We start from the raw sequence: 15,130 nt of genomic DNA, 5'->3' as shown, positions 1-15,130 counted from the left end.
TTTATTTTCATTTGTTAAATACAAGTTTGGGGGATATGATTTTTAAATGCCAGGAGATGGTGCTTAGCTTCTTGGGTAAAATACAGTATTTGTTTAAACTTGAGTTTTTGTGATAGAGTGCAAACCTGGGAATTAGGAAATATCCATGTAGAGTTTATAGAGGAAAACATCTGTAGGAAAGAAGCATAACTTAAATTTACTCAGAGAAAACATGACAAATGAGTTAAAGTGTCATAACTGTTAATTAACCATAACGTGAACAAATTCATCAGGTAATTAATAATTCATGTTGAGTTGATTAAAATAAATGGTTAAATGAGTTTAAGGAAAACTCACTCCTTTGAAATCATAAAATAATACTGCTTAAAGAAACATTGAAAGAATTATTTCAAAACAAGCACATAGCAGTAAGAAAAAAATGATAGAAAAAGTGTCCAACATCCAGCTATATTTAGTGAGGATAAAACACTCAGACAGCTGCTGTAAGCTTGCAGCCAGGCCGGCCTGACAGAGTGGAGCTCTGCCACATTTACAGAATGTTTTTAAACGGGGTCAGTCTTGATAAATTGACGACACAGGTGAAGTTCTGAGGTCTACATACTTTGAAAACATTTTAAAACATCTTTTTTTTTTGGCAAATAAAAGGTATAAAAAGTTATATTTACTTGCTCTCCTTCTCGGGTTACTGCTGCTGCCTGGTGGCACAATGTATTGTAGGATGTCCTGCGGCACACAGCCTAGCCTCTTTAACCGCTTTCAAAATGCTTTCCCCAGACTAGTCACAAATACCTGTGAAAGTAAGGCTCCACTAAAGGGAAATATCCAGGTAAATTTGTACTGAAACGCACCCTGCGCTTTCTAAAGGCTTGGACTCCTGAAAAGCACAGAGCCTTTAAACAGCAATTAAAAAGGCTCTTGCATCATTGTCATCTTTGTCAGGTTTTTAACCATCCACCGCCTAATATACCATCACAGTCATGTACAAGGACTGGACAGAAGATCAGTGAAAACACAGCCATAGATAGACTGAAAATGAACCTCCAGAATGATTCTTGAGATTTGATAAAAGCCACTTCAAAAGATTACAAGAGCTTCTCTTCTGGTAGCAAAGTAGAAAAAGACACTGCTTGTTTAAACCCTCTGAAGAGATTTATACACAGAGCAAAATCTAGAATTATCTTGAAAAAAATTATAAAGTAACATACACGACTAACACAACAAATATCCTGAGATTGAGGGTTTAATCCAGATTTATTCAGAATAATCTTGCATGATTATCCAACAGTGCTTTATTAATATTAGATTTTTTTTTTCTGTTAACTATAAGCCTGTTATTAACTTCATTTGAGAGTTAAAGGAAAATAAATAAGATAAGATACTATTTCTGATGTTTTTTTTTTTTTATTAACAAATAATTTTGATCTATTCAAAACAATGTTTAGTTGTTTCCTCTATCTTATGGCTTACCAGCTGTCATCTTTAGCAATGTTTTTCTATACATTAAAATAATCAGTTGTAATCAAATGTTGTACCATAATGCATTGAGTATTTTTGTTCAAGACATTTAAAAAGCAATAAACATCATCATGAAAATGACATAAAATGTTTATTAACACAGAGATCTGCTCTGAATTGTCATATTAACCTTACTCTAACTACTGTGCTCTGAAAAGTTTTGATTTTAACTTTTGCAGTTATGCTTCGATTAACTTGATAATTCATCAAGACTTTGATTAAACAATAATAAAACAAGCTTTTAGATGAGTTTATAATATACATTTTAAGCTGCATTCATTTTTTCCTTCTTCCCCTCATTTGCATGATGTGCCAGATATGCCCTTTGATTTAATTAAGGTTTAACATATTTAATTAGCCATAGCTTAATCAGTCTGCAGATTATACTGTAGTCACATCTTTAGATTTCTCATCAGGTGTTTAAGATATCCTTGAAACGCCTTCTTGTTTATGGGGATTACAAACTAAGATTTTTTTAATTCATGAATTTAGACTCTAAAAAGGAAATACTGCTGCAGCATTTTCTTTTAAAAGTGTAGATACTAGCTTAAATGTAACTCTATGTATATATTTGATGTGGCTAACTCTCCAAATTAGCCTGGATTCTGGAGTCCTAGACGTTCAGTACTTCTTTATTTTAAACTTGTCTTTACTCGTTAGATTTACTTGTTTATGTTAATGTTGCATATCAACCAAGCTCCTGGTCACCAATCCGTTCTAATCTTACCAAGGAAATTGCAGCAACACCTTTGGTAAAAATAGAATAATTATTGATATGCTGTGCTTGAATCAAAAGTAAACATCCTTCCTTTAGTTGTACATGTTTATTATGTTTGTAGCAGCACCTTTTTTTTTATCATTTTGGTGCAGTTTTTAGATTAAGACAAACAGTTGACTGCTAATATTCTTCATAATATGTTTTTGCAGCATCGGGGAACATATTCTAAAATGTGTAACAAGGCTTTACATCTCTATTGACATATTTAGCCATTGGTATCTTGCATAAATGGCTATATTGAATAAAATAATATTGTAATAAAAGCAGCAGATATGTTTGTGAAGCTTTTTACATTTTGATAAGCATCTGTGTGTGGTGTAGGGTTCACATATGTTTTTCTTCATGCATGTAATGAATGTGCTGTGAAAACGACGTTGCGGATCTCTGTGTAGTTGTTTTTGTTTGTCTTTCAGGATTTTGACTGAAGAAAATGAGTTACCATACATCTTATCTGCTTGGGTGTGGGGTGTGGGAGGATCAGGTGCATCTCCTCGTTTCCTCCACCTCCTCCTTGCGCCAGTCTCTATCTCTGATAGGTAGAGGCACCCGTCATATTTGGGGGGGGGGGGACTTTAATATTGGAGTGATTTCCTGCTGATAAGGCTAACGGCTGTGGAGAGGCGTGAGCGTCAGCCCTCCCCCGCAATAAACACTCTCATTTTGTTTGGTTGGAGTGATGGATAGAGTGATGGAAATGGTGAATATGGACGACCTAAGGAACACGGGAGAGAAGGGGCGGATAGATGGAACGGATGGGGATGTTATTTAATATTAACTGATCAATCAGAGCACAGTGAAATATGCATTTTGTCAACTCTATATCCCAATTTGACCACAGAAGCAACATAAAAACTATGTGACTGTACTGGTAGCGGTGCCATGATGAAATGCGAAATATTTACAGCCCGCAGAGGGTGATTCGTCTCCTGATGCTGAATTTATATTGCCTCTAACAATAACAACGCAGTCATATATCAGAAAAATGAATATATATAGTCATGACTTTAAGCTCTGATGGCTTCATGATAATCATTCCTGATTTTCTGTTAGAATCTATAATGAAGGGTGCTTCAGTTTTCAGCATATGGAAGAGAAAAGCACCAATTTAATCAAATTATTTTCTCACTGCTTGATACATTTTGATAAGTGCATATCCTGCAGAGATATTTAAAGGTCACAAAGGAATCCGGCTTTAATGTCTGCTTGGTTGTTTTATCCATATTTTCTTTAATCAGTAGGGAAAAGGCACCAATATGTTTGATCACCCTTTTGACTGTTGATTGAAATGAACCCATAGTTGTGCTGATGATTAAAGAAGATGAAGTGTATGTGACAAGTAATTCTCCAAAGGGGAGATTAACTTTTGAAAGTATGATAATTTAGAAGTTTGGTTGACATCTTTGTGAATGTAGCAACTGTTGCAAACATCTCATCTCAGCATGAACTCAAATAGATCATTGTTCTAAAGGCGGTAACTTTCTAAGCAGCACACAATTTTCATGTGTTTAACAATAGTTTACAAAACATTGTTATCTCCAATGGCAGGTACACAGTGGAACGAGTGGAGCAACTGCATCTCAATTTTTAAAAGCTGGCCTTCAGACTTGTTATTTCGATCCCCAATTTTATTTTATTTTTTTTCCAAGGAACATTTTTTGCAATAAATGTATGTCTACAGAAATAATTAATCGGATTAATCGTGATTAATTTAATATTTAAATAATCGTCAACTAATTTAGTAATCGATTAATCGTTAACTGGAGTACAGAGAATCTAAAACATGCTTTTAGCTGACAGAGCAACCCACTTAGAGCAGTAATTATATAAAAGTTGTAAAAAAAAATATATAAACATTTTGCATTGAAGATGAAGAAAATGTTTTTGTCTGTCAATATGCTCTATCCAGAACTCCTGAAGTGGAAAAGTTTTAGTTTCGTAAAACATCTTCTTTAAGGAACCTTTAGCTATCCGATTATTAATCAAATTAATGATCGACACATTAATCAGTTTGCAATTGCAGCCCTAATCTACATGGTCTTTTAGACATTAACTCTACAAAATGCTAGTTATCTGTGTTATGATACTTAAAATCTTGATAAAAGGATTCTAAACATTTTCCAATTGTAAGATTAAATGTACTCTCCTGGAAAGCCAGAAAAAAAACATATAGCACTTATGTTTTGTTCTACATATAATTTATCTAGGACTGCTTGCATCACATCTGTGGGGACATTTGGAAGAACATTTCAAGCTGACTGGGCTAAGCGACACTTCCCCACCTTCCAAAGTTAGGTTTTAGCCATTTAACAAATGGAAAAGCAGGAGATGTCATGTGAAACCACGACAACTTTTTCACTCTTTCTGTTCCTGTTTGAAAGATGAAGTCAAGGATTCTGACAAAACAGATAACAACAACTACGCTTTGAGCTCGGCAGCTCCTTTTTGGACACGATGACCCATCTTAAACTAATATTGCAACATGACTGGCCAACCCAGCGTCAGATTCAAATTCAGCCAATAGACAAGCTTACAAATATACACTAGCACAATATATTAAATAAAAAAAACGTAAACTGAAAAACTAAATAAAAGAACTGACCAAACTGATTGCATATTCCGGAAACCTTTACTTCGCAGAAGAGTTCTGGAAAACCTAAACCGGATATAAACTTGTGTCAACATCTTCTCTAGATAAGCAGATTCCAACTTTGTTGGAAATAACTTCTCCTTAACTTCAGCGATACGTCCTACAGTATGTCCCCATAGCCTGGACATCCAGACTGATATGCCGTATAGGAGCTTCTAGAGCCTGATTTCAAAGGCAGGGCTAACGAAGTCAGCAGAAACAGGTTAAAAACAACAGATAACAACATGCATGATGCAAAACATATTTTTACGAAAGAAAAGCTCTTAAAGCTGTAATCTGTAGCAATCCTAAAGACATAGCCAACTGATTTGGGACGGAATGGGCATCTTTAAAGCATTGGTCAGTTGCAGCTGCAATGTTGACTCTTATGGTTACAGAAAAGTACTCTTGCAGTATGTGTAAATCTGCCACAACTGTAAACTACCACCTCCCACGTTGTGATTGGTCCGGACTATTTTAGACAGGAGACTATGAGCTTTACCAGCTGAGCATGCTTATGTCCCTAGGCCAGAAGAATTGGCCATTTCGATCACCCTGAGAAATGTCAAAACGCCACAAATAAAATCACTCGACTGATCAAAACACTCGTCCACTCTTTTGGCATATCTGGTGTGTCATCACTGTGATTTATATCAAGTTAATTCTTGATTATCGTAAGGAAGACTTATATAAAACATAGCTGTTTGTATGCTTAAGGTTTCCTCCCAGTGGGGCATGCCTTTTAAACTTGCAAAAGGATTTGTTCAGGAAGCACCCTGTATGGAACAACCTTGCTGATTCCTTTTGATGCAAAGTAGAAGCATCTGCTCTCCCCTAAGCCCCTCAACCTGTCTCTAGAGAGAGCCTGGTCATGATATGGAGGAAGCTCAGTTTAGCTATTCACTTCTTAGTTACAAATCTTTGTGTTAATAGTTGAAATCTAATTGGTTTATCAGGAGCTTTGACATTCAATTAATTTCTTCTTTATGACTAAGACAGCCTTGATCAGTCTATATAAACATTTGCTGTCATTTGGTGTGATAGTATAGGGCTTCACAAAAAGATTTAGATCAAACTAAATTAGGGAAATTGTGAATGAAAGCTGCATAATAGTAAATTAGATTTTTTTTTCCTAAAGTTGCAAAAAAGCTAAAAAAAAAAAAAAAAAAAGGAATACCCAAAGCTAAGACCTGTTGCCATTTTGTTTAACTTTAGCTTAAGTGCATGCAAAAAAAAAAAAGAAAGAAAAAAAAGCAAAAGAGGGTGCAAAAATCCTTTTTAGACTTTGTCTTTGCTTGCAGGCCATTAGGCGATTGGGCTCAGTCTGATTCAGAAAATAATCAAACGAGCAGCAGTGATCAGATCTTCACTTCAGCCTCAATAGAGTCAGACAATTCCTATTAAAAAGGCTGGAGGAGTCTCTTTGAAATGAGACCTGACATCTCTTTTCCACAGCCTGTCAGGAGTATTTGGTGGCTAATTTGAAATCTGCAAAATCTGCGCTTGCGTGTACGGGAAGGGAAAGAGAGTAAGCTCCAGGGGGAGGTTAATAGAAGAGGTGACCAAAAAGAGGCGCCCAAGGCTGTTATCTGCCCAGCCGGTGAGAAGACATGTAATCGTCTGGCCGGATTGTAAGAGTCGCCCAGCTCAACTGAGTCACCAGCTAATGAGCTTTGGAAACTATATTGTATTTACATTTAAAGTGGCTGTTGTGGGACAGTCAATCCAATCAGTTTGATTGGAGACTTTTTAGCTATGATTTACTCTGACCTTCAGGCTTTTTTAGTCTAACAAAAGACGATTAATGTCAGCTTGTCAGTCAAACCTGAGCCACCATGGCTGCAACTGCTGCAACACGTATATCTGTTGATCCTTGGCTAATCTTTCCTAGTTTGACTCATGATGTGTTGGGACCCCAGAGGGGTCCTCATTAAGACCAAACATTGTTTGACCTTTAAGCAGCTTGGCCTTATTCCGCCACCTCCACCCTCACCCAGCTGGACCCAATTACCTCGCTCATTACCCCCTCCTAAACAGGTACCGGAGCTATCTAAGGAGAGCCAATATGTCTGTGGCTAAATACAGGGGTGGAAGCAGCCACTGAGAGGGAGATTAAATCTCTTCTAAATGGCAATGGATTTTTGTCCTATTTTTTGCAACCCTATGGATCAGATGTACACTGGCTGGCCTCTTTATTAGATACACCGAAGAAATGGGTTGGAGTTTTGTTGGCACTTTAGGGTTACCATAACTATTTTTGGCATGGATTCAGCAAAATGTCAGAAACAATCCTCTGGGAAATTTGGTTGATACCGACAAGGCTGCATCAGATTTTTCAAATGCATATGCATGACAAATGTGTTTTAACTCCTTTCTAAATGGGACACTAAGAAGGTCTGGCAGGGATTTAATGCCAAAAGGACTATTCTTCATGTTTGAACACATACTCATCAATAAAAGTCCAGATGAGACTTTAACATTAAAAACTGCTCTTCTACAGCAAATTAAGCCAAACATTATTGGTAAATCTAGCAGTAAGAAATTTCTTGTGAAAGAAAATGAGACCCGCATCTCGCAAAGGACAAAGAACAGAAAGAATGATCAACTTCGGTTTTTGTTTTGCGCTCAAATAAAAAACTTACATCTAAAAAAAAAAAGACATTTTTTTTCCATTACAGCATCTAAACCATAACCTGGCAGTAGTGAGATTGATATTTGTAGAACTGAGCTACGTTATCATCTGTTGTGAGACTGAAAGCTCAGATCTTGCAACAATCCAGCTGGGGTGTGCAGGTGGCGCAGTGGTTAGCACGCACGAACCATGTATGGAGGCCTTAGTCTCTCCCTCTTTTTCATACCCCCTTTCATGTCAGCCTACTATCAGAAAAATGAGCCACTAGTGCCGTAAAAAAGAAATAGAAAATCCAGCTTGCAATGCAAGGTTATCTAAACCAGGGGTACCTTTCCTCAACACTGAGGGCTACTTCATGGGTACTGAGTCATGGGACATGCTACAAATACTGGCCAATGAAATGGAGGAGTCAACGTTCAACTTAACTTCAGAGATAATAAACATATTTGTATTGTTTCTTTTCATTTCTAATTTACTTTTAGATATTCCCATTTTGAAATCCCTCTAAATGCTTAAATGTTCTAAATTATTGATATGATGAAATGCTCTATAAATGATTAAAAAATTAAAGCAACAGCATAAAATAAAATTTCAAAAGATTTCAGTTCACTGGTGAGCTGTTCTGCTTTCAGTAGATGCAGAGGGTCCCCCATGTGGTTCTTGAGGGCCCCTTGGTGCCCATGGGCACCACATTAGTGACACCTGATCTAACCCTAACCCTAAGGTTTTTTCAAGCCTGAATTTTCCACAGTTGGTTAGCCTGATTTGTTGCAATTTACGGCCGACAGGAGTAGCACGATCTTAGCACAGAGCAGTATTGTTTTCTTCCGGTGTAGGCCATCTAGTTCAAGGTCTGACTTGTTGGCCTTGGTCGCAGGGTCAATATGTTTACATTACTTTATTTTCCCTAAACTGTTGGCATTTTAAAAGCTATCTGTTTATACGTTTATGGTACATAAATAATCTTAATATCGATGTTCAGGGATGGTATACTGCTCACCTTAGTTGCAAGACTTGGGTATTTTATCTGCTATTACCTTTTTTTTATTCAGTTCCACTTAAATCCCCTTTTATCTCCATTCTAATGCTCTGTTTGAATTTCACCAAGCCATTTTCAAAACGTCCAGGTGCATTAATGACTTGAGGCGGTGCCAATGTGATTTGTTGATTCACTAGATGTTAACAATTAATTAAACAGGTTCGCCAAATAATTTGTCCACTGAGTGTATATTAAACCTTTCCAGCTCCAGTACCTTCCTTTAAGCTTCCTTTTGCCTTTTCCTCTAGAAACCCAGGGGTTACACCTAAAATAGAAGATGTCTCCTTGTCTGCCATGTTGATGGGATGATAGGATGATCAATGTTTGCAGGATCCTTAATAACCAGAAAGAGAAAAGGCGAATGAGGAAGAGAGAAGGAGATGGATGATTACCCTAAAAGTAGCATCCTTAATTAGATAGAATTCTGCATACATTGTGGACTGAGTGCAATCATTGGGATAGATTAAAATACTAATTAAACAGACCCATTGCTGAATTTGGAGTGTGAGGCTGGGTTCAGCTCTTCAGGGTCATTTGCATAGCCTTCATCTGGGGAGATGGGATTTAAAGGACCTGCTTTCTTTCTCCTTTTTTTTCCCTATTTTTCACATTAACAGCCACATTCACATGCTAACAAACTCAATTAAATGATGCTGCATTTTCCACTTTGGCTCTATAATTTGGTGTAATCTATTAGAGCCCGCTTTGATATTTGTTTTTTTAATATAAATGTTTCCATCAAAGTGAGGAAGGGATGTTGAGGAGAGCGAGGAGGAAAAAGTCGGCTAAACTCTGTGATCTTGAGCGATGGATATTTAACATCGCCTCACTTCAGTTTGATTTGCATGAGAATGTCTTTTGTGAACAAAGCATTGAAAATAGCGTGCCATATTTGATTAGATCACAAGATCTGAGGATCAAACTCGGGTGGTGTATTAATTACTGCTAGAACAAAGACAGGAGCTCAAGTTATTGTGTGCTGTGAATGTACAAGTACTCTTCTGCTTTCTGGTAATCTTCAGTAAGAATGAATACTTGTGCATAATAATAGGTGCATTTTAATGTGCACTTTAAAGTGGTGATTGTAACCTATTGTGCATATACAACACCAGGGTAGTATGTACAAAATGGTAGTGATAGCAGATAGTTTCCATCATTACCTACTTCCTAATGTCTATAAACTGAGATAATTGAAGTTTCCTAAAATGATGCAGCTAAAGATTATGATTATGTAACACCTTCTGTATTTACTTTGTGCCTTTGGTTAATCAGCCATTGTGCAGGCTAAAGCAACTAGCATCTAGTATATTTTTTGCACTATTCGGAGCTACATGTATTGTATTTATTCATTAACTGATAAGCTGATAAAAGGGGGTTTATAGTCTGATTATAATGGAGGGCAGAGATATTTTTTTTATTCATTTTTGAGTCATAGGGGTTTAGAGAATAGATCTCCAAGTAAAGGGTTGCAAAACTATAGAGCAGGGGTCTCCATCCCTGGTCCTCAAGATATAATGTCCTGCAGATTTCCTTCTCCAACAAACCTGAACTGAATGACTGAAATACATCTTCACCATTCCATCAAGTTTGGCGAAGGCCTGGTGATGAGCTTTTCATTCAGCTTTGTTGGAGCGGGGATGCCTCTTAAATCTGCAGGATCAGTATTGGTCCTGCCTCAACCTCCCCATCTGATATTAATACTTTTATGAGCATCTTTCCTATAGCTGGTACTCCCCCTCCCTGCTAGCAACATCTAAGGGTACTTGAATAAAGGTGGCTCATTTCAGTTGCAGTCCTCACTGTTCAACTTAAACTTTGAATATGTAAAGAAAATGATGTACCCTTTTCCTTCCTGTTCATGTTTATGCACTACTTTGTTTCTCATTAATACTAAAAAATCTATGTTATTTGATTTTTGTGGTTGTCATGTAGGAAATGTTCAAATGTTCAGTGAGTCTAAGTACACTTTCAAGTCACTGGATTACTTTAAGACAGACTTAGTCATTCTTTTTGTACAATTATAGAAAATAAATTGAAATCAAAAATAGGATTACCAATTAACATTTAGCCTCTATACAATAACAGCTTCTGTACAAGACGTGGCTTATTTTCTTGGTCATTGTTATAAACCATCTAAGCTTAAATATCTGACCAACTTCTTCATCAAGGAAACCACAACTTTGAAATTTAGCAAGCTCCTTTCCCAAAGATTTTCGGTGTTTCCTATGACCAGTTTGACATCTGACTCAGACTGATAAAGCCATTGCATCATTCTCAGTTTCGCTGATTGCTTGTTCTGCCACGGGAACAGAGAAACCTGTGACTTTGTCACGTCAAACCTCCTCTGCTTTTGTCTCCCTTTGCAGTCCAAGAGAAGCTGCAGCTGGAGAAGGAGACGGGCCTGAAGATAGTGGAGGCTGGAGTGAGTGATGTAAGTGCAAACAACTTCTAAAGCATGGAAGCCATGTTTAAGGTTTTAATCATTTACATCTGTAGCGGTGGTTTTCACACATACATCTGTGGTTTTTGTTCTACTAATTAATTTACTTGTTATTTTTTTAGAGCTGTTATCCTTGCTGTAAATACAAAATACAGCAAGTGAAAGCTTGATGCTCTTTGTAAAACCTAAAGAGAGGCTTGATCGCTGCTTCTTTCAACAATGATCGGATTATCTCGAGTACTGTCACTTGTCATGATCCCCAATGCTCGGCTGACATATTCATTGGAAAAAAATTAAGAGGAGGAGGAGGACTCTCTGGATGATACAGATGAAAGCAGAGAAAATTTTATTCAGCCATGATAAATATTCAGATGTATCAAAGGTAAAGATCTAATCAAGCCCCCATTGATGCGTCATAGCCCTCAGTGCTTGCTTAGTAAATGAGTTTCTTTATGGAAATGAGACAGACATCCTTAGACCTCTGAGCTATCCTGATCCTGAACCATGCTGGGAGCTAAGTGGATGTGGCCCGTGCACTGCAGGACAGTTTCCAATGGCAACAACGGTCACACTTTGCAAAGACAAGAGCATTTTTCCCGTGTTAGTCCTCTCTCTGTCTTGCTTTCTTCTTCGCCCATCTGCCTCTCTCTTATATCCAGTTTTGTTCCTGCGATTTCTCTCGTCTCATCCCACGTCGGCTTTTCGTTATGTTCCTCATAATTATCACATATTTTGTCTCTTTTTTATTTTAAATGTATGACTTTCATTTTAGTCTTTGTCTGTCTCCCTTCGTGTTATGTCTTCACAGAATGATTCCCGCGCCTATAGCCAGCACTAGCTCAGTTTTGTGTTTGTCATATTGGGCCTATTTGTAGATAATTAGCTGCAATAATAGCCTCTCTGCAGGAGACAATCAGGGGGAGGGATTAGGGGAGGGGAGGAAAGGAAGAGTTTGTCTTCCGCCTCACGGAGAGAGAATCTGCTACTGGCTGGATTTAAGAAAAAACGTTGTGCCCTTAAAAAAGTGAGGTAGCAAATTAGAAATCCCCAAAAGCCACTTAGAGGTTGTTTTATGAGCTCTAATGTGCATGTGTTGACCTCACCAGTTTGCATCCAAGAAGTGGAGAGTTAAGGCTAAGTTGGTAGAAAATGGCAGCTTTTGACAGGAGAGCATGTGAAGTGTGCTCTCCAAATACATTAGTTTAAAAGGTGTTAAACCAAAAGCCTGCTTTCAATAAATTCCCTCTAAATTGACCGCAGTTATGAGTGAATGCATGCCACGTTTGGAGAGAGCTTCGTCTTTCGTCTACCTATTAGTGGTATGGATAGAAATATGCTAGGTGAAATTGCTCTATGAATCCATTACAGGTACTGAGCAGGAAATTAAGCCGTACTGCGGATTCTTCCATCTGAGTTTCTGTAAAACCACCATAGTGGTTTCTGTCATTAAGCCTTATCAATGTGAGCTCCCACACCTCCTTGGTTTTTATTTAAGAGGTGACAAATGACAGGACAGCTTAGGAAGATGTCCAGATAGAGCAAACGTCAATACTTGGAGATGCTCATGAGGATAAGCAAATGTCAAAGTGGGGAGGAGGGGACATTAGTCAATAAGCTTAGCAATATCCACTCCATTATAGATCACATGCTAGTTTGCTCACAATATCATAGGAAGAATTTTTTTTTTCTTGTAGGACAGACAGTGGAAGAGAAAAAATGTGTAGTTTGAAATAATTAAGGACATTTGATTTTTTTTTTTTTTTTTTTTGCCCCTTTAAATCCACAAACGTCGGTATGTTTTATTGTTTTTTTTTATGTTGTAGACCAATTATGCATGTCTAGATAATTGAAACTATGTCCTACCTTATTGCACAATCATTCGAGCTGAAATAGTTTGTCAACATCAGTTTTTACATTATAGAAATAAAGGTTTACGGATATTTTCATGGATTTATGTCTAGAGCCAATTATTGATTGTTTATTGGCTTATTAGGAAAATACAGTTTAGTTTTAATTCTCCGGTTTTAAAAAGCTGAAGAAACACATAAAACTTGTGTAAAAAAAGAAAATAAATAGATTTTCTATTTTATTAATTTTTTTTTTGAAGAATTGCTTCTTAAAGGAATTAAAATTTGGAAGAAAATCTTTTATTTATACAAGTTGTAATACCGGTACTCTGTAATCACACAAGCATAAGAAAAACAATGCAAATATTTGTTATTACCTTTGCATATTACACTCGGGGGGAAAATGTAAACACAACACTTTTGGTTTTGCTCCGATTCTTTTTATGAGAACTAGGAACTAGTTCACATTTAGTCAAGGCAAGGAAAGGCAAGTGTATTGATATAGCACATTTCAATGCTGTATGTGGAAAAAAAAGAGAGAGAAAAGTACATTGCAGGGACATAAAGGTAACATGAATAATTAAAAGAATAAGAATGAAGAATTAAAAAAAGATGAATATATATGAAAATTATACAATTGCTGATAAATAAAAGAAAGGTTGAAGTGAAAACTTAACTTAGCTCCATTAGTGTCTCTTCCAGTGTTACTATCCACTGTTACCATAATCCCACCACTAAGCTTCACCACAGGAATTATGTGTTCGAGGTCATATAGTGTTAGTTGTTTTGCATCACAAAGTGTTTAGCATTGTAGATACTACGTGATTTCAAGCAAAAAGACAAAAAAAACATTGCTATATGTTTTTACCGACAAGGTTTGTCTTCTTACCAATGTGAATAATAAACTCTGGCGGATTTTGAAAGCCTGGGAACCCTTACTGTACAAACTACTACAACAAAAAATGTGGGAAATTCTGACAGGGTTAATACCTTTGAATATATCACTGAATCACATTGATATCACTTTAAAGTATATATTTATAGAAATGCATATTTTTTTACTAATGCCTTCTCTCCAAGAGATTGCTGCAGAGAGTATTTCTGCAGAAAATAACTCAAGTGGAAATCCAAGAGGCACATAAGGGGCTCCTGACAACATTGCAGATTTTAAATGTGTTAAAAACTGAACAGAATAGAACACTTTAGGGACAGCAAAGTCATGGTTGATGTGGTCCTGAACTAACAGGCTGCTCTGTTTACTGCACATTGAAAACTTCTCAAATGATTTGTAGAAAACATGTTATCAGACACTCGCTGCTCTCGGTTTGGGATATTAAGTCCAGCAGATTGTAATAGACGTCGACTCATCCAACATAATTGTTCCGTACCAGCTCTGTTGCTGCCCTTCCTGCCTCCTTGAATCTTCATCTTTGAGCTGAATACAGCAACAGGGCAAAAGATGCTTACAGCCACATAGATAGCAGGACTGGTAATAGTCTGGCAAACTGTTTGCTTAAGGACTCATTCAGCCAATATAGCAGATGATTTTGCAGTAATATTCCTCATTTTTTCATATGTTACCGATTAATGGCCTTCAGCATTTAAAAATGTGGGAATGACCTTTAAATCTAACTTAATGACTGCAAGTTATAATGTAATCTATGACATAATCTTTGAGATCCGACATTTGAATTGTAATGACATCAGATTTTTAGGGATTAAAACCCAGGGAACATGTATCCTTATGTGCAGATGTTTTCCCCTAGATTAAAAATGCAATATTAAGAAAATGGCAATTATCTAATTCCTTTGACATCTTAATTTTTTAACAATATTCATCTAAATCTTGAATTTAGACATGCAACCAGCCTGCATAAGATCCCCATGTGGTAGGAAGAGAGGTTAAATTGAGATTCACTGACATTTTGACAGCAGTCTTGTGTTCGCAATAACTCCGGCAAACTGCCTATGTGAAGAGGCATTCATTAAGCTCCGAATTCCCACAGCTGAATGCAGACTGATTATTCCACCACTAAATTTAAATCATATGTGGCAGATGAACTCCTCTGTGTTGTGTATGCAGGGTGTTTATTCTTTTTCACTCGAAAACAGCATCAGTATCAGTGTTTATGTGGTTGTGGTGAAACAAACTTTACTTGATGAATATGACTTGAATATCTCATATCTATCTATCTATCTATCTATCTATCTATCTATCTATCTATCTATCTATCTATCTATCTATCTATCTAT

General features: G+C 36.8%; 1 protein-coding gene across 2 annotated transcripts in view; it reads left to right on the top strand.

Annotated features, from left to right (window-relative positions):
* Positions 1–15,130, top strand: part of ptprn2 (protein tyrosine phosphatase, receptor type N2) — a 195,764-nt gene that overhangs the window by 114,875 nt on the left and 65,759 nt on the right. For both annotated transcript variants that reach the window (XM_015377467.1, XM_015377466.1), the window contains one exon: positions 10,957–11,021. In XM_015377467.1, coding sequence (XP_015232953.1) covers positions 10,957–11,021 — 65 coding nt within the window. The remainder of the gene's footprint in view (positions 1–10,956; positions 11,022–15,130) is intronic.

This window comes from Cyprinodon variegatus, unplaced genomic scaffold (assembly GCF_000732505.1).
Source record: "Cyprinodon variegatus isolate N-32 unplaced genomic scaffold, C_variegatus-1.0 Scaffold154, whole genome shotgun sequence".
Classification (NCBI taxonomy): Eukaryota; Metazoa; Chordata; class Actinopteri; order Cyprinodontiformes; family Cyprinodontidae; genus Cyprinodon; species Cyprinodon variegatus.
The sequence above is the reverse complement of the archived record's forward strand: the minus strand, read 5'-3'. Positions and strand labels throughout refer to the sequence as shown.